At 46.0% G+C, this 20,354-nt stretch overlaps 1 protein-coding gene across 4 annotated transcripts in view; it reads left to right on the top strand.

The window, feature by feature from the left end:
* INSR (insulin receptor) overlaps positions 1 to 20,354 on the top strand; it is a 157,292-nt gene that overhangs the window by 91,999 nt on the left and 44,939 nt on the right. For all 4 annotated transcript variants that reach the window (XM_020979849.2, XM_020979850.2, XM_020979851.2 and 1 more), the window contains exons 3-6: positions 4,348 to 4,669; positions 11,982 to 12,127; positions 12,674 to 12,818; positions 15,734 to 15,948. In XM_020979849.2, coding sequence (XP_020835508.1) covers positions 4,348 to 4,669; positions 11,982 to 12,127; positions 12,674 to 12,818; positions 15,734 to 15,948 — 828 coding nt within the window. The remainder of the gene's footprint in view (positions 1 to 4,347; positions 4,670 to 11,981; positions 12,128 to 12,673; positions 12,819 to 15,733; positions 15,949 to 20,354) is intronic.

Genomic DNA, 20,354 nt, shown 5'->3' on the forward strand with positions numbered 1-20,354 from the left:
TTATTTAGAACTGAGGAAATCAAGGCCCAAGGACAGGAAACATTTTGTCTCAAGCCTTGCCCTGTGGGTAGTGAGTATCAGGTTAGGACCAGAACCCAGTCTTCCTGACTCCCAGTCTGGAGCCCCGTCCACCCCACTGCCCAGCATACATGCAGGGCTTTTCTGGGCAGCAAACATCCAGACCCCTGATTTGCCAGCTGTCTTCATCAGGAAAGGCCTCCTTTTATGGAGGTCACTCCGGTTTATTGGGGGTTGAGTTTTCAATGATTCCTGGGGAGGCAGAGGGATTGGTGCAGCTAGGGAATGGGGTGGGGGCAGATATAATGTCTCTGAAAAGAAGAAACTCCCTTAATAGGGAACAGGCATGGCCCTTTGAACTCTGGGGCCATATGAAGGGACCAATCAGAGAGGAAAGCATGGCTTCTCCTTAATAGCTGAGAGCTTGTACTATGTCACCAAAGAAGGTATGGGTTCTTTTTTTTTCTCTCAGAGAAGATTCAGGCAGGCATTTTGTGCATGAGCAAACTTCTAACTGACCCTAAAGAAGGGATATTGTGGTAGGTGGGGAATGATAACAGTATGGACCATGGAAAGAGTACTGACTCTGAAATTTGAGGACCCGAGTTCACGTTCTGCCCTGACTCTTATTTCTGTGTGAGCTAGGGCTAGTTAGTTACTTAGCCTTCCTGGGCCTCAGTTTCCTCATCTGTAACATGAGAGAGTTAAACTAAATGACCTCTACTTCCAGCTTGAGGTCAATGATCTAACAGGCCCTGAGTTTTGCCTAGTGGCAGAATAGGAATTAGTCCCACCCTGAGGGGAAAAGGATTTTGTCTATTTTGTCAACATCTCTTGCCTTTGTTCCTTTGTCTCTACTCAGCTGGTCTCCACCTTTGTTAAGCCTTCATCACTTCTTACTGGACTATTATAGTGATTAATCAGTCTAGGCTGTCCTTTCTCTAATCCATCCTCTACTTAACTGCCCCAAAGCCCCAACTTGCCTGTGTCTTTCCTCTCCTAAAAGCCATCGGTGGCTCCCTATTGCCTCTGTTGTAATTGACAAAAATCATCATTTTGTTTTTAAAGCCATCGATAGTCTGGCTTCTATCTCCTGTTCATATTATCCCCTCTCACATGCACACACATTCCATTCAATTTAGTCCAGTTGGCCTGACATTTCATCTCTAGCCTTTGTGACTTTGCCATTATATCTTAAATGCATTCCCTCCTTGCCTCCACCTGGTAGGATGCCTAGCTTCCTCCAAAGCATGGCCCAGGCCACTTTCTACACGATCCTTTCCTGGTCCCTAACCCTCCCTACCCCGCTCCTGGGTGGGATCATCCTGTGAGATTACCTTGTAATACTCGGAATGTACTTTGCATTTGTTTTTGCCCAGGGTGTTTTCCCTGATACAATGTTACACTCCTTGAAATCAGAGACTTTCATTTTGTCTTTGTGTCCCCAGCACTTCGCTTGGTGCCTGGCACATGGTAGTCGTTTAGTAAATGCTTGTTGAATTGAAAGCGCATAGGTGGGATGTATTGGACCCTTCCTGCTGAGTCTGGTCTTTGCACTAGCAAAGGAACAGAGGTGGAGGAGGGGGGAGGGAGAGAGAGACAGAGAATACTTCCCTGTTGGAAAAACAGCCCGACTCTTGCACAATAAGGGGTTTTCATAATGTTTTCACTGCATGTTCTGTAACATGGAGACAGTCATCAAAAAGCAGCCCTGGCAGTCTAGGTCTGAGACTGATTTCATGCAGCAGTGGGTTTCTCCCTGTCCAGGACAGCAAATGTCTTGGGTACCAGTGATGATTACCTTTTTCCTTTGTGTTCTGTCTCTCTCTCTTTCTGAAATAATGGAGCTCCTGGAGAACTTTTAAATTTGAGCATCTTGCCCCCACCAGGAACTGCTGCACGTCCAGAACATGATACATTCAGTAAATGAGAGCAGAAGAGACACAAGCCTAAAAGTGGGAGATCTGGGTTCTAGTTCTCGGCTATTCAAATAACTTGCTCTGTGATGTTGGACACAAATCCAAGCTATCATGGTGTCTGGTACATGGTAGTGCTTAATAAATGCTTTTTTTTTTTTTTGCTGTTGACAAATCCCTTCCCCTCTCTGACCTTGATCTGACAGGCAGCATGGTGTAATAGATGTGGCATTGGCTTTGGAGTCAGAAAATCTGGGATCAAATCCTGCCTCAGATCCTTGCCAGGTGTGTGATCTTGGGCAAGTCACTTAACCTCTTTTAGCCTCATTTTCTTCATCAGCAAAATGGGCATCATAATAGCACCTACCTCCCAGGGTTGTTGTAAGGCTCAAATGAGATGATTATTTTTAAAGCACTTTGCAGACTTCAAGCGCTATACATGCTAGCTCTTAGAGATGACAGACTGCTGCTCTGATCTGATGGAGGATGTCTCCACACAAAGTTGGGAAGGCACTTGACCCATGTTAGTTAGTTTGGGCTTTACCACAACTCTGCCAGATAAGTGCTATGGATATTAAAATATACCCATTTTATAGATGACAAAGCTAAGGCTTTACAGAGGTTAGGTCACCTAGCTAATGTTAGAGGTAGGAGTTGGATTCAGGTCTCCGTGGCTCTGAGTCTTAATCGTAAAAGCTTTCATTTCTGGAGAGCTTTCAGACTCACAAAGGGCTTTTCTGACAACTATATACCCCTATGAAGGGGGTATTACAAGAGTTATTCTCCCCAACGTAACGAAGGGGAAACTGAGGTCCAGATTGGTGAGATTTGAACTTGATTTTCCCCTGACACAAGCTGAGCATGCTCTTCATTGTATCAGTAAGAAGCTGGATGACAGATCCCTCTCTGAAGTCAGAGTCAAGTGCAACCTGTCTCTCAGCCTAGCCCCAGATCTCACCCCCTGGAACCTGCTGCTGCTATTTTCATCGCCCGCTGGCTCTGAGCAGCTTATATTTGGCTCCTTTCCCTCGTCCCAGTATAGCAAGGCTTGTTGCTCAGATCTGTTGGAACTGAAGCTTAAATGTAACAACCAAGTCACAGAGACGGACTTCTGAGCTGTACAGATGATAGGTTCGAGAGCTGGAAGGGACCTCAAATAGTGTCTAACACAGTTGGCTGCATTATGGATGGGGAAACTGAGGCTCCAAGAGGTTATGTGACTTGCTCAAGGTAACACAGCTACTAATGAAGCTACTTAGAGACAGCTGGTGGCACAGTAGATAGAGCATGAGGCCTGGAGTTGGGAAGACCTGAGTTCAAATCCAGCCTTAGACATGTAGGAGCCATATGACCCTGGGCAAATCACTTTCCCTCTGCCTGCCTCAGTTTCCTCAACTATAAAATGGGGGTCATAATAACACCTTCCTCACAGGGTTGTTATGAGGATTAAATGAAGCAAATTTGTAAAAAAAAAAAAGTGTTTAGCACAGAGCCTGGCACACAGTAAGTACTCTATAAGTGCTTATTCCTCCCCTGCCCCCCACCTAAGTGGCAGAATTTGAATCTAGGTCCTCTGATTCTAGATCCATTGCTCTTTTCATCTACTCTACACATTTCCCCTCTACCTTCACTCATGGTTCATTAACTGTCGCAGCTTGATAGGGCTTTTAGAGATACTGTCAGAACCACCCCCTTCTGTTCCACTCATGCCATCTTGTTTTATAGGTGGAAAAACTGAGTCAGACAGAAGGAAAATGGCTTGCCCAAGGTCACAACACTAATTAATGGCAGGGTGTGTGCTAGAACCCATGCCATTGTGTTTTCTGTGGCTCTCTGCTTTCTTCTCAGACTAATCATCCCAGATGCCAGTGGTTTACAATTTTGAATTAATATTCCCCCTCGGATTCCAGTAAACTAAAAAAAACATTGATTAGGCTCCTACTATGTATTGGGCCTTGTACAGGACGCTGAGGAGAATACAAAGGTTGAGAAAATAATGATCATTCTGCCCTCAAGGAGCTTACAATGTACTTGGACCCTGGGTGGGAGTGGGGGGGGGTTAAAGAAATGTGCAGATATGTAAGTATGATTCAAGGTAGAGTATAATGGGGGAAAAGAAGATCCTATTTGGCTGGAGGTGGGGAATCAGTGTCTGGTCTCCCTAGATAGAAAGGGATTTCGGGCTTCTGCAGGTTTTCCCATGGCTAATTATTCCTTGTTTAAAGCTGAGATTTTATTTGGCATTTTGTTGCCTGTTCTTTGGGGCTGTGTACTTGCCCTGGGGGGGGTATGGGTGCTGAGCAGAGACATACTTCTCTCACTCGTGATTGGAGGAAGGTGGACTGCTCTGCAGCAGGGTGTGCCTCTCCTCACATGCTTCCTCACCGGGTGCTCTCTCTTTTTTCTCTTCTAGTGTGTCCGCCCTCATGTAAGTGGCAGGGCTGCACAGCGAGTGGACAGTGTTGCCACAGTGAATGTTTGGGGAACTGCTCTGAGCCCAACGACCCGGAGAAGTGTGTGGCCTGCCGAAATTTCTATCTGGATGGCAAGTGTGTGGAGACGTGCCCTCCAGACTATTACCACTTCCAGGACTGGAGATGTGTGAACTTCAGTGTCTGTCAGGAGCTTCACAATAAATGTAAAAACTCCCGGAAGCCCTCGTGCCCCCAGTATGTCATCCACAACAACAGGTGTATCCCTGAGTGTCCCTCTGGCTACACAATGAACTCCACCAAGTAAGCACTAACCACGTGGGAGGCACGCATGCATGTGTTTGTGTGTTCTTGTATGTCTGTGTTGAAATATTCATAGACCAATGTGTGAAGAAAGGCAGCAGAGAGTAGAAATAGAAATGCTGACCAGGGAGTCGGGAAGACCCAGGTTCATATCCCACATCTGTCTGTCTAATCTCAGGCTCTGTGGGTCTCATTTTCCTCATTTGCAAATGAGGGAGCAGGTCTAGAAGGTTTGTTCCAGCTCTGAACCCAGGACTGTCGGAATCCAGACTCTTCTGTTGCCTAGTTTTGTGACCTTGGATAAGTCCCTTCCCCTCTCTGGGCCTTAGTTTCCTCATCTGTGAAATGGAACATTTGGACTAAATGATTTCTAAAACCCCTTCCAGCTTTCAATCCTGATAGCACACATGATTCCTGTGGAAGAAGACTAACACCGGCATCATTTGTCCTGGCTCAGACAGGTGGGTGACATTCCCTCAGGTCCCAGCTGGCCAGGGTCCCAGGCAAGAGTGGAACAGTGGATCAGAGACCTGAATACCAGTCCTAGTTACGCCTCTTACTGCCTGCATCATCAGGGGCAAGTCGCTTAACCTCTCTGGGCCTCAGTTTCCCCCCTGTAAAATGAGGAGTTTGGACGAGATGATTTCTAATAGTGCCTTCTCTCTTTCAATCCTGTTGATGTAAATCTAGCCCTGGCTTCTAGGGAGCTTGAGAATTAGGCAACTTCTCAGGGGACCTGCAGGGAACAGCAACATAACCCATTTGTGTTCAGTTTTGTGCTTGGAAGACGATGCTACTCATATACCAAGGCTTCCACAGCCTGGGTCACACGTCAGCAGTGCTCAGGGAAGGGAAATGGGGACACCTTCTTACACCCTGCCTGCTCACGATACCTTGGGCCTTTTTCTCCAAAGGCATATCAAAGAAGAGGAGCATCAGTCCCCAAAACAGCCGAGGCATTACTTTCATAAGCAGCCGTGCCTGTCTGCATGGCCACCCTGTCTGTCTCTGATGAGTGTCTCTGCTCCAGGGCTCATCCTGAAGGGATGTATCCCTGAGAGAGAGGGAGACCACTGCCCTGTCCTTATTCCTGGGACACACCTCTGCTCTTCTAAGGGCAGTGTAGCCAAGCCAGGCCACGTTCAGGGCCACACGGCTATTTCCGTGAGAAACGTCCCAGTTTTCTCACAGTGGGATCCTGCCCTGAGGATGAGTCAGGTTCCCTAGCTGTGTTCTTAATTTGTGCTTGTTTATTCTTTGATTAGCTTCTTCAGGAGATTGGAGCTGGCTTTTGTCCATTTCCTGGTTGGTTTCTGTATCTTCTGTTGTGTTAAAAAGCATGCCCAAAAGTCCCCAGGAGTGGGGTGGGGAGCTCCTGATGTCATCAGACCCATGAGCTCCAAGGGCCTGGTCTGCCTGGCGGTCAAAGTGGAAGGACCTGGTGGGAACTTTATTTTTTTTAATTTAATTTAATTTTTTTTTTTGTGCTAGGTACAGGCAAGGAGAGAGGATAAGGGTGGAAGGGATTTAGGTCACATCTCCCTTAATGTAGGTTTACAGGCCACGTCATGTGATGGTTCTGAGAACAGTGTGTCTTGTTTTATTGCATTAAAAAATATTATCAGGTAACCTTGTTTTCCCAAAACATGTGCCTGCAAATCAACTTAGCTTAGCCTTCGGCAGCAGCTGCTTCCTGCCTTCTTCAGAGGATGGCAGGCAGCGTCTGCCTTCTCTCCTGTCTGGCATACCTTTGAAACCAAGAGCGGGATTCTTCATTTCCCTTTAGAGGCAGGCGTTGGTCTCCTACCCACTAATTAGCTTTTAATAGAAGGAGCATCAGTTTCATTATAAGTCAGGCTTGAGGAGTGAATGAATCATCATTGTCCCTTACAACATCTCTGAGTGTGGATTGCAGCCGCAAACCACCACAGCTGAAGATGGTTGGTGCTGTCGAGTGATTTCGGAAGGTTGGCAGATGAAGGGGCAGAAGTTTGTAAGCTGGGAAGCCCTCAGGGCTGCCTTTTGAGCTTCAGTGAGGATGGTGATCCGGCTCCTAGAATCATGGGATGGGAGATCTAGGAAGCTGCAGGGGACGTCCAAGGCCTGTCCGATCAACCCCTTCATTTTACCGATGAGGAAACTGAAGCCCAGAGAGGTTCCATGAGTGGCCTGGGTCACACAGGGAGATAGAGCAGAGCTGGGATTTGAACTCACATTCTCTTACTCCAGATAAAATTTACTCTGTTACCTTATAGCCAGTTCAGCAAATATGTATCACGGTATGTGTCAGGCACTGAGCTTGGTACCAAGACTATAAAAACAAGAATGAAAACAGTCTCAGTCCTCGAAGAGATTACATCCTAGGGGTGAGGGTCACATAGGTGTGAGTACAGAATGCAAAAAGAATCTATATGTACATATAAGTTATATGTACTTGTACACAGGATGTATGTGTCATATATGTACATATATACATTTATGAATATGTGTACACACATACAGCGTATGTGTGTGTATAAATGTATGAATATATAAAATATGTATAGAGTGAGAGACAGCATGGGGTTTGGATAGAGATAATAATAGCTACCATTTATCTGGAGGCAGCTAGGTGGCTCATCGGATAGAGCCCTGGGCCTGGCGTCAGGAAGACTCATCTTCCGGAGTTCAAATCTGGTGCCCGACACTTCCTAGCTGTGTGATCCTGGGCAAGTCACGTAACCACTATCTGCCTCAGTTTCCTCCTTTATAAAATAGATATCATAAAAGCACTTACTTTGTGGGGCTATTCTGAGGATTAAGTGAGATAATATGCTATGTAAAGCACTTTGTAAACCTTAGAGCATTATAGAAACACTCACTATTGTTATCTTGGTGATAGTTTATTTGGCCACAGCATCCTGTGAAGCAAAGAAAAATACAGAATGCTCCAGAGCCTGCTCTAGTCCCATCTCACTTTTTCAGTGATAGTGGTAGAGGGCCAGAAGAAATACAAAGATGGGAGAACCAAATATTTCCATTGCTGACCCAGAGACCATTTTGACAGAATTAAGGGATAAGTTCTCATTATATCTGAATGATAGGAGGAAGGCTTTTCCAAAGGCTTGAAAAAATTCATAGCACTTACTATAATGAAGAAGGGGGAGGAGGAGGAGGAGAAATAATAATATGTATAACTACTGACTCATAGGCCTACTTTCTCAGCTCTGCCAAACCTTTATCTGAAAGTGATCTATGTAGGCGTCAAAGGCAACCTTGAAAGTATGAGGAGGGAACAGGCAAGGCTGTGAATGGTCAAAACAATATTCTACAAAAGGCCGGATTTTTAACCACAAGTGATTAAAAGGTCTAGAGGACACAAGATTCCACTGAGGTCATTGTTCAGCTTGATGTTTAAAAAAAAAAAAAGGACGATGGGGGCAGCTAGGTGGCGCAGTGGATAGAGCACCAGCCTTCAAGTCAGGAGGACCTGAGTTCAAATCCAGCCTCAGACTTGACATTTACTAGCTGTGCGATGCTGGGCAAGTCAGTTAACCCCATTGCCTAGGCAAAAAAAAAAAAGAGAGAAGAAAAGAAAAACAAGCAAACAAACAAAAGACATTTGATTCAGTCAGAGCTGTAAAGATCCTTCTCCCAGAAGGTGTCTCCCATCTTTATGGCAAAAATTATACAAGATTCTTTGGGAGATGTAGCAATAGAGGTAAATATTCAGTGGCCCCCTCGATTGGTCGTGTCAGGAGAGGTGTAAAGCAGGGGGGATTGCTGCTGTCATGGAGTATATTTGGTGCAGAATCTTTTATGGGGTGGAGCCCTTGGGCAGGCTGGTGAAGCCTAATACTACTGTGGTTTCTTGCCTACATCCACAATGGAAGGAAATGCTCGATTTCAGCTAGAGGTCAATGACAATAAAGACATAATTTTTTCCCAGGTAAGTTCATGGACCCCTTGAAATTTATCCAAAGACTGCAGGTTAAGAACTCCTGCTGTAGACAGTGAGGTTCTTAAAGATGCTCTTGTTTGAGGCAGATGATACCATCCTGATGGCTGAAAGCTCAGAAACACGCTAGAGTCTCCTAAATGGGGTCCATCATCACACTCCAAGAGTTTGTGTAACTTTCCAACTCTCCATCTATAATCGTCACAGAAAGAAACAAGTGAATGAAAGTATCTTGTCCGGATGATGAGATATGGCTGGGTGACCAACCTAGAGCAAGCCTTTACATTGATATATGGATTTTGATTAGGGACTGCACATGGTCCCAGAACTGAACAGGAAGAGGAAAGCAGAGGGATTGCCTTGAGGAAATTGCACCGCGTTTTTAAAGACTCCCAAGCTTCTGCCTGAAACAATCACCTTGTCAATACTAATCATCTTCTGGTGATGTGTGTAGCTGTGGGTCATGGAAGGGGAGTCTCCAAAGAATTAAAGATACAGGTCACCCCAAAGGTGGTAGAGGGAGAGGGGCCAAGTGGGGGTGAATAAGCAGCAACATATCACCCACAAAGAATTACCAGGAAGAACAGATACAAAGGATGCTCTCAGAGACCAGAAAAGGAGGTGGGCGAGTCCTGTAGCCATAGTAATTGAGTGGGGGGAACTGGACGACCCACCTGCACCACTGGAATCCATACATTGTCGAGAGATCTGGGGAAAAGGAGAGATTTGGGGATGGACCCCCCTGGGAAGGATGTACAGGGGAGGAGCGTGGGCAAGAGTTGCCTAAGAGGGGATGTGAATGGACTGTGATCTTCATCGCTGAAAGGAGTGGCCCTAGCATCATTCAAGAGTCCCTCCCCCCGTCTCTGACATCCCCTGTTTTAAGAACCCTCATAACCCTGGCATCCTTGGCTTAATCTCTTGTAATACTACCATCCTCTTTTCTATGGTTTCTCAAAGCTTTGACATTCCCCGTTCTAAGGACCCTCCCAACTCTGACATTCCCTGTTCTAAGTAGGTCCTCTCAGCTCTGCCATCCTGGGTTCTAAGGGCCCCTCAGCTCTAACATTCCATGTTCTAAGAGCCCTCTCAACTCTGCCATCCTGGGTTCTAAGGGCCCCTCGGCTCTAACATTCCATGTTCTAAGAGCCCTCCCAGTTCTGCCATCCTGTGTTCTAAGGGCCCTAGCTCTGACACCCTGTGTCCTAAGGGCCCTAGCTCTGACACCCTGTGTCCTAGGGCCCTCCCCACTGTGACATTTTGTGTTCTAAGGTCCCCCGCTTTGACATTCTATGTTTTGAGGGCCATCTTTGCTCTGATAGCCTGTAATCCTGTTGTGGCTCATTTTTCATGATTATATCTAATGTTGGTTACTTCCTGATGACAGCCAAGTAGGTTCTTTAATCTAATTAGTAATGTGTCCCAGAATCCTGCAGTAGGACAATAACATCTGGGAAGATTTCCCATCAGTGAGGTGTAAATTCTCACTTATCTCCCTCATAGGATATCCCCTTTTTAATCCTTTCCCATACCACCACCTTCTTGTCTGCGGTTTGAGGTTTGTCACTCTCTGTCTTGGGGGGTGGGTAGGGTGGGGTCCTTTTCTGTTCTGTGATGGTGCTCTGTGTGTGTGTGTGTGTGTGTGTGTGTGTACACATGTATTCATGTGTGTGCTGTATATTTTGGTTCAGACCTATGATAACATTGGGCAGCTAGGTGGTGCAGTAGATGGTGTTGGACTTGGAGTCAGGAGTTTGAATCCTGCTTCAGTACTTAGCTGTGTGACCCTGAACAAGCCTCTTGACCTCTCTTAGCCTCAGTTTCTTCATATGTAAAATGGGGATAATAATAGCACCTACTTCCCAGAGTTGTGAGGGCCAAATGAGATGATGTGTATAAAGTGCTTTGCAAACCTTAAAGTATTATTAAACGGTAATTGTTATTATTATCACTATTATTTATCATCATCATCATCATCATCATCATCTTTGCAACAGTGTACTTACTGCCACTGAGGAAATTCCTTCTCCCAGGGCAGATCAGCAATCTCTGTGCAACTTCCAGTCTTAGAGAGTTGCCTGAAGAGGGAAAGGAAGGGAATAAACATTTATTAAGGGCCTACTGTGTGCCAGGCACCATGCAAAGCACTTTACAATTGTTATCTCATTTGATCTTCACAATAACCCTGGGAGGGAGGTGCTGTTATCTCCATTTTGCATATGAGGAAACTGAGGCAGACAGAGGTTAAGTGACTCATCCATGGTCACATAGTTAGTGAATATCTGAGGCCAAATTTGAACTCAGGATTTCCTGGCTCCAGGCCCAGAGCTGTATCCGCTACGCCACCCAGCCACTTCCAGTGAATCACTCTAAGAGGTCAAAGTACTTGGCCAGGGTCACCTAGTCAGTATATGTCAGAGGCAGCATGAGAACCCAAGTCTCTCTTGGCCACTTCTCCATATTGCCTATACATACAGCCTAGAAGTAACCCTGGGCTCTCAGAGGCTGGGCACCATGAAAGAATGCCAGCTCTGGCAGGTTACCACATTGGAAGGCCTTATGAGAGACTGGTGTCTTGCCATCTGCGGTCCAGCCCAGCTAAGCTCAGAGAGTCAGGGCTGGTCACTAGGAGATGATGATGGTGATAGCTAGCATTCACATAGCGTTTTAAGGTTTACAAAACATCTCACATATGTCATCTTCTCGTAACACTGGGGGTAAGGTCCATTATTATGCCTATTTTATAGATGAGTAAACTGAGGCAGACAGAAATTAAATGACTTACTCAGGATCACACAGCTTGTAAACACCTGGGGCAGGATCTGAACTCAGTTCTCCTAGACTCCAGATATAGAATAGGGACTATATGACTTTTTGTTGGCTTTGTTGTAGAAAGGATTCCTGTTCTACTACAGTAGAATTAGATGGTCTCTGAGGCTCCCTTCAAGTCAATATTCTGTGATTCTTTAAGAGAATAGACCCCCCCCCCGCAAGTTTAGTATTTGGTCAGATACCCCAGATATCTTGTCATTAATATTAATGTTGACAAGAGGCTGATACAGTTAGAGCTAGAAGGGACCTTTGATATAATCAGGCAGGATTTGAACCCGTGTCCGTTGACTCCAGAATCGGCGCTCTTTCCATGAAATCACACTGCCTTCTTACTAGCTGTTGCCCTGGGTAACTAACCAACTCACTCACTAGCCGTGTCACCCCAGGTAAGTTTTTTCGCCTTGGTAAGTAAGGCTCAGGCAGCAGGCTTCCTTGCTATGAGAGCCTCCTGTATCATTTCATTTCATTGACAGCCAGCTGGCCTTCATTCCCGCAATGACTTGCTGTATACTACAGACCTGTTCTCTGTGTCTTTTCTCTTAGCCTGCATTGTTCTCCTTGCTCCGGCCCCTGTCCAAAGGTCTGCAACATCGAGGCTGACCGGACCATTGATTCTGTGCATGCTGCCCAGGCCCTTCGAGGGTGCACCGTCATCAACGGGAGCCTTGTCATCAACATCCGTGGTGGCAGTGAGTGTCTGGGGAACGCTTGGGCGTCGGGGTTCTGTCCAAGCCGGCGTTAATTAGGGGCCAGCTCTATGTGGTGCATATACATAAGTGAAGGCTGGGGAGCCTGGAAGGTCCCTCCTGCTCCTGAGTGAGAAGAGTCTTAGAAATCAGAACAGTGGCTCGCTTTTCTCTAGTACTAGACTGTTGAGAAAGTACTTTCCGTGAGGCCAGCTGTGCACCTCTTACCAGTCCAGCTGTCACCCCCAATCCTGAACACCAAAGGAGCTCCCCAAAGTCATCGGTCCAATGTCAAGTAGCAGAGCCAGGATTCCAAAGCCGGGGCTTTCCATGGCACCTCACAAAATATCTTCCAGGTGACTGCTGGCTAATCTTCTAGCCATTCTGGCTGCCTCCTGGATATGTTCCAGCCAGACTGTTTAATATCACAGATAATGAGGAAATTAGAGCTGAGTAGAAATCATTTGTGTCAATGTTCATAGAAAGAGGAAGACTCAATGACTCGGACTTGTTGACTGGTGTGTTCCTCCCTTCTCCTCCCCGCTCCAGATAACATAGCAGCCGAACTAGAAGCCAATCTGGGTTTAATTGAGGAGATCACAGGGTACCTTAAGATCCGTCGTTCCTATGCCTTAGTATCCCTCTCCTTCTTCCGGAAGCTGCATCTCATTCGAGGAGAGACCCTGGAAATCGGGTAAGTCTGTCTTGGCGCTCTGAACTGTGAGCTTTTGAACAGAGCATTGCTTCTCTCTGTGTGTTTGGGGGCAGTGGTGGTAGGAATTCCCCATGAAGTTTTTAAGTGGGGGAACGGTGTCCTTTTGAAAGCTGCATTGACTGACTGTTTGGGGGAATGAACTTGAAGTAGCTTGAATTGGAGTCTCCCAGAAGGTAGGGAACTCATGCTTTAGTCATGTGTGCAAAGATAGATTCACAGGCCCACAAGTCACTCAGGTACTGACACATCCACAAGAATCATTTCAATTCAGTTAATTTCAGTTCAGTTCAATTCAATTCAAGAAGCATTTGCATAAAAAAAAAAAGAAAGAAAAGAAACGAAACAATCCATTCCTTCAAGGAACACAGTGATCTTAGGCGTAGTGACATGTACACAGATAAGATAAAATAAATGGGAATTATGAAAATGGAAGGACCAAGGAAAGTCTCATGTAGTAACTGACCTCTGGACTGAGCCTTCAAGAGAGGGACCCCCTGTGATCCTTCCAAAGATCCCGTGTCCCTTTTACAGTCATGTGTGAAATATGGAGAGCTGGATCTCTGTATATGCACTCACATCTATACAGACACACTTCTAGTGCATTCAAAGTATATACATATGTTGTTTTCTCGAGAGCAAACTTTCCATCTGTACAGATCCCAGTCAGTCTATAAATAAACATTTATTAAAGACCTACTATGTGCCCAGCACTATGCTAAGTACTGGGAATACAAAGAAAAGCACAAGTAAGGTCCCTACCCTCAAGACAGTCCTCATGGGTTTCTGTAGCTGGAAACAAAGTCCATATATGGCAGCTAGGTTGGACTTGGAGTCCGGAAAACCTGAGTTCAAATCCTGCTCCAGATACTTACAAACTGTGTGATCCTGGGCAAGTCACCTAATTTCTGTCTGCCTCAGTTTACTCATCTGTAAATTGGGGATAATAATAGACCATACCCCCACAGTGTTGTTATGAGAAGATGACCTCTGTGAAATGCTTGGCAAACCTCAAAAATGCTATGTAAATGCTAGCTGTTATTATTATTGATTATCATCCCCTAGTGGCCAGCCCTAACTCTCTGAGGTTAGCTGGGCTGGTCCTCAGATGACAAAACATCGAGTCCCTCATTAGGCCTATGTTCAAAGCCTTTCCCATGTGGTAACCTGCCAGAGCTGGCATTGTCTTACGGTGCCCAGCCTCTGAGAGCCTAGGGTTACTTCTAGGCTGTGTGCATGGGCAATATGGAGAAGTGGCCAAGAGAGACTTGGGTTCACATGCTGCCTCTGACATATACTGACTAGGTGACCCTGGGCAAATAATTTCACCTCTTAGAGTGATCCATTGGAAACAGCTGGGTGCTGTAGTAGATACAACTCTGGACCTAGAGTTAGGAAAACTGGAGTCCAAACAGATACTCACTAACTGTGTGACCATGGGTGAGTCACTTAATCTCTATCTGCCTCAATTTCCTCATCTGTAAAATGGGGATAACATTAACATCTCCCTCTTAGAGTTGTTTTGAAGATCAAATGAGATAAGAATTGTAAAGTGCTTAGCACGGTGCCTGGCACACAGTAGGCCCTTAATAAATGCTTATTCCCCCCCTTCAGGCAACTCTGTAAGACTGGAAATTGCACAGAAATTGCTGATCTGCCTTGGGAGAGGGAATTTCCTCACTGGCAGTACCCTGTTGCAAAGATAATGTTGATGATGATAAATAACAGTGATAATAATAACAATTACCGTTTTATAATACTTTAAGGTTTGCAAAGCACTTTATACACGTCATTTGGCCCTCACAACTCTGGGAAGTAGGTGCTATTATTATCCCCATTTTACATATGAAGAAACTGAGGCTAAGAGAGGTCAAGAGGCTTGTTCAGGGTCACACAGCTAAGTACTGAAGCAGGATTCAAACTCCTGACTCCAACACCATCTACTGCACCACCTAGCTGCCCAATGCTTTCATAGGTCTGAACCAAAACATACAGCACACACATGCACATGTACCTACACATATGGATGCACGTATATGTGTACACACATGCCCTCCCCTGATGCGTCATCTCAGTGAGGTTATCTTGGCTTCTCAATGGCTGTACCATAAGAATATCTCTCAAAGATCTCACCAGACTCGAAAGGCTTTACGTGCAAGACTGATGACACTCTACATGTTGTCATTTGGGAAGTGTCTTAGTTAAGCTTGGCGAGGCTCATCACTAGGGCTGACAAAGCCCCAGGGCCTCTCAAAGACCATCCAACAAGTTGTCAGGGGCCGTGATGAGCTCTAGGGAGGAAGCAACCCCATGGACAAACTGAGGTCCTTGAAATGGACGCATCAGTTTTGGAACTCAGATCCAAAAATGTTTTTTAAAAATTAATAATAATTTATAAAAAATGAGTGTCATATTGCTTGTCTTCCCAGTGGGTGGGGGGAAGTCTGGAGAGAAGGAGAAAATTTAGAATTCAAAATTTTTTTAAATGTTAAGAATAAATAAATAAATAATAAATTGAAAGGAATGTGCGCATCAAGCATGCCCTTGTCCTGAGCCGAAGTTCCTGGTTAAGTCCATTGGGAAGCATTTAAATGCCTATTATGTGCCAGGCACTGTGATAGGCATCAAAGATACAAACACAGAAATGAAGCAGTTCTTGCCCTCGGGGAGCTTACATTTTATCTCAGTCAGACCCGAACTTTAGGAAACCCGGTCTGGCAGTTGTTCAGAAGATGCAGCAGAGGGCGATGAGCTTTGAGGCAGGGAGACCTGTTAGGAGCCTGTGGAAGTCATTTAGGCAGGAGGTGAGGAGGCCTGGAGAAGGGTGGGCCATACTTCCCAGGTGAGCTGGTCCCAGTTACTTCCCACCCTTCCCTGCCCACTTTTCCCCTCCACAGGAACTACTCCTTCTATGCCCTGGACAATCAGAACCTGAGGCAGCTGTGGGACTGGAGCAAACACAACCTCACCATCGCCAAGGGGAAGCTCTTCTTTCACTATAACCCCAAACTCTGCCTGTCTGAAATCCACAAAATGGAAGAAGTTTCTGGCACAAAGGGCCGGCAGGAGAGGAATGACATTGCACTGAAGACCAACGGTGACCAAGCTTCTTGTATGTAAAACTTGGTTTGGGACAGTCTCCATGGCAGGGAAGAGGGTGGAGCCCACCTATCCAGGAAACTAGCCAAAGATGGCTAGTAGCATGGTGGATACTGTACTAGGTGGGGATCAGGAGAGATCTGGCTTCAGATCTCACCTCTGACATTTACTGGCCTTGGGAAACTCATTTACCTTTCCCAAACCTCAGTTTGCCCCTCTGAAGAACAGGGGTGTTACCTGCCCTTCTTCTGCCACAGAGTTACTGCTTGGCTCAAATGAGATTCTGCAGATCCGTCCGGGGTGGGGGGGGGATGCCAATATCAGTTGTTAATTACAAGGAATAAAAGGATGACATGGAGCTTGAGGGAGTGAGGATGCTGCCCTCACCCCTGAAGGGGGAGGTTGTTTCTAGTTAGCCTGCTTTCGGTTCTGAATTATGAGCCATGATGGCAGTGACCGTCAAGGTGGATGAGGAGGAAGTGGGTGAGGAGCCAGTGGGGGGAGTCTTGGTGTTGGCTTAAGACATTCTTAGTGTGGTAAAGTCTGTCTTTTAGTCAGCAAACATTTACTGAGATCTTACTATGTGCCAGGTACTGGGCTAAGTGCCAGGGATACAAAGAAAGGAGAAACCACCATCCCTGCCCTCAGAGAGCTTACACTCCAGTGGGGGAAACAACATGAAAACGACTATGCCCATATAAGATATATGCAGAATAGATGGGAGGCACTAAGTGGTGGGAGGCTGGGGGGAGGGCAGGGACAGGGAAGGCCTCCCGTAGAAGGAGAGATTTGAGTTAAAGTCTGGAAGGAAGTTGGGGAAGCCAGGACGGGGAGGTGAGAAGGCATAGCATTCCAAGCATGGGAGACAGCCAGTACAAAGACAGAGTCAAGAGATGGTATATCGTGGTTGAATCATTTCCCCCTTCTTGAGCCTCAGTTTTCTCATCTGCAAATTGGGAATAATGTTACTTGCACTGACTCCCTCATAGGGAAGAGAATAAATATTTATATAGTGCCAGACACCTTGCCTAGCACTTTGCAAATCTTACTTCATTTTATCCTCACAACCACCGTGCAAAGTAGATGCTATTAAGTATCTGAAGCTGGATTTGAACTTGCATCTTTCTGATACCAAGCCTGGAGGCTCTCTCTGCTGCCTGATCAGTGCCTGCTCTGCAATTTGTAGTCTTACTGAATCGCCTGGAGGGCTGGGAAGTGAAGTGGTTCCCCAGTCACACAGCCATTCTGTTTTGTTTCTTTTTGGTTTTGGTTAGGCAGTAGGGTTAAGTGACTTGCCCAGGGTCACACAGCTAGTAAGTGTTACGTGTCTGAGGCTGGCTTTGAACTCAGGTCCTCTTGACTCCAGGGCTGGTGCTCTATCCACTGCATCACCTAGCTGCCTCGCACACAGCCATTCTGTCCAAGGCAGGATTTATATCAAGAGTCTCCTGACTCCGAGGTCTACTCCCTGTTTACCAAGCCACGCTGCCTCACAGATATAAAATACATATTTTCAAAACAGGGTGGAACAGAGAGAACCCAGACAGCTGGGGCAATCCTGGAAAGCTTCCTGCAGAAGGCAGTAGCAGCTGGGCCAGAGCTAGGGATGTCGAGAGGCAGACTGGAGTAGGCAGAGCGGTGGGAGGGGGAGAGTAGCATGTTTGAGGCACAGGAAGGAGGCCAGTTTGGCTGAAACAGAGAGTGCATTGGGGGAATCATGTGAAGTAAGTTCTGGAAGCCAGGCCAGTGCAAGATAGTGAGGGTCTTGAAATGCCAAGCAGATGTGAAATGATTAAGGATCAAACTTGCCCCCCAAGAAGGTATGGGAGAAGATGCCCTCCTCTACTTTTTGTAGAGGTGGGGAACCATGGCTGTGAAGTACTGTATACTTTTGTAGTTAGTTTTGCTGAAATTATTCTTTCTTTCTCTTTTTTTCCTTCTTTATTGTAAGGGATGGACCACTGGGAGGGGGCAGGAGATTGATGCAGTGGGAAATGTAGGTGACCTAAAGACAGATGATATGAGTCAAATAAAAGTGCCAAATATTTTCTCTGAGAGGCAGCACAGAGTACTGGAAGCTTCCTAAGTCAATGATTGACCTGGCAGCTGAGAGCCTGGTCCTCTAATGAGTGGCGTGGCAGAAATACCCTAACCCTGCTGCTCTGTTGGGCTCCTCTCTCTCATTGACTCAGCTGCTAGGGAAGCTAGCAGACTTAGCTTCAAAGTTGGGTCTCCAAGGCTGCTGAGGGAATGATGCAACCCTGGGCAGAATTTCCTCTTCAAGTGGGGCCCACTTGCTTGTTCTTTAAACACACCACAAGCCAGGGCCTCTTACTTATTATTAGGAAGTCTTGTTGAGGGGAGTGCTGTTTGTTTGACACTTGCCTAACTGGAGTGTTAAGTAAATAAAAGGAGCAGGGCTCCTCAGAGTCTCAGAAAGAGACATGACTCTCCCATTCTCCCGCTCCATGGGGCCTTGCTTGTAATAGATGTTCCATTTTGAGGTGGGGGAAAGGGGAGTGTATGAAGGAGTAGGTAACCAAGTGAAAGGGGGAAGGGATGAATGAGGAAGTAGATGGGCAAGTGAGAGAGTGGGAAGAGGGATGGAGAGGGACATGAGCGATTATGAAGTGGTGATCTGGGGAAAGGAATGAGTCGATTTCCAGTAACAGCTAATATTTATATAGCACTTTAGGGCTTGCTAAGCCCTTTTACAAATATTACCTCATTTAATCCTCACTAGAATCCTGGGAAAGTAGTTGCTATTATTATCCCCATTTTACGGAGTAGGAAACTGAGTTGGATAATGGTTAAGTGACTTGCCCAGGATCACACAGGCCCAGTTTGAACATAGATTTTCCTGACTTCTAGTCCAGTACTTTATCCACTGTGTCAACTAGCTGCCTCTCCAGAGAGAAGCCATCCTTTTTTGGAGGGAGCTGAGCGTGGGCCGCCTGCTTCTTGTTCTCGACGTTGGCTGCTGTGTCTGGGGAAGAGTATTTGTTCTGGCAGAAGCTGATGCAACTCTATATGGGCAGCAGGTAGTGGGTGTGAGGATAACTGGGAATAGGAGAGGACAGTGGGAGACTAGAAAAATCTCCACTCCAACCTCCAAAGGTCAAAAAGCATTGGAGTGCCCTGGGTACAGGAGTGCCAGTGAGGCTGCCTCTCAGTTGAGAAATTAAAAATACTACTACTACTACTACTACTACTACTACTACTACTACTACTACTACTACTACTACTACTAGTTCCACTACCATTACCACTACCACTACTACTACTGCTACTGCTACTACCACCAGACATTTACTTAACACTTTAAAATTTGTCCAGGGCTTTACTTAGCTGTTTCATTTGATTCTCCCAGAAACCCTGGTAGGCAGATGCTTCAGGCCTTATTTTTCCCTTTTTATAGATGTGGGCACGGAGGCAGAGAGAGTTTGACAGCTGAGCTGAGGGTAGATTAGGGTGGGGAGAGACTTGAGACAGACAGGGAGAGCAGATCTATACCAGGGTGATGGCTGTGAGTGAGTGGGGAAAAGGGGACATAGAGGAGAGATATTAAGAAGGGAAAGAGACAGAACTGGCTGGGTGATTGGATACATGGGGTGAGTGCAGGTGAGGAATCAAGGATGACACTGAGGGAGGGAGAGAGAAAGGAAGGAAGGAAGGAAAGAAGTCTACTATGTGCCAGGCATTGCACTTTAATAATAATAGCTAAAATTCACTACATTCCAGTAGTAATAAAATTACTATATTTACTACATTCCAGGCACTGTATAAATACCTTATGATTATTATCTCATTTGACCTTCACAACAATCCTGGGAAGTAGGTGCTGTTATTATCCCCATTTTACAGATGAGGAAACTGAGGCAGATAGGGGTTAAGTGACTTGCCCAGGCTCACATAGTAAGTGTCTAAGGCTGGATTTGAACTCAGGTTAGCTCGACTCCCGGCTCAGAGCTCTAGCCACTGTGCCACCTAACTGGGTAACTGGGAGGATGGCAGAACCCTCAATACTAAATGGGTTTGACGTGTTTGAAGCAGGTCCCCATGGGAGGTAGAAAACAGATTTTTACACAGTTTGTGTCATGGTGTCTTCTAAGTCACAGGCTGAAGGATTAGGGCTGACAATATAGTGGTTGCTATGATAATCTTGTCCTATCTGCCACCCACATCTTCCTAGAGATGGTTTCAGTGAAGAGCTCACATCCGTGAAGGGGCTTGGTCTCTGCATCTGGGAGCCTGTGATTTGACACTTTCAGTTACTAAAACCCGGTCATTTTTGTCCCCCTGCACAATAGTCTGCAAAACATGAAACACAAAAGAACAGGAGAGGGGCTGGCGACTTATCCTAGTCCTGGGCTGGTCTGAACTCCTTCCCTTGCATTGGAATGCTGCCCAGTCTTCAGC

Source organism: Phascolarctos cinereus, unplaced genomic scaffold, assembly GCF_003287225.1.
Source record: "Phascolarctos cinereus isolate Bilbo 61053 unplaced genomic scaffold, phaCin_HiC Scaffold_4;HRSCAF=312, whole genome shotgun sequence".
NCBI classification, from domain to species: Eukaryota; Metazoa; Chordata; class Mammalia; order Diprotodontia; family Phascolarctidae; genus Phascolarctos; species Phascolarctos cinereus.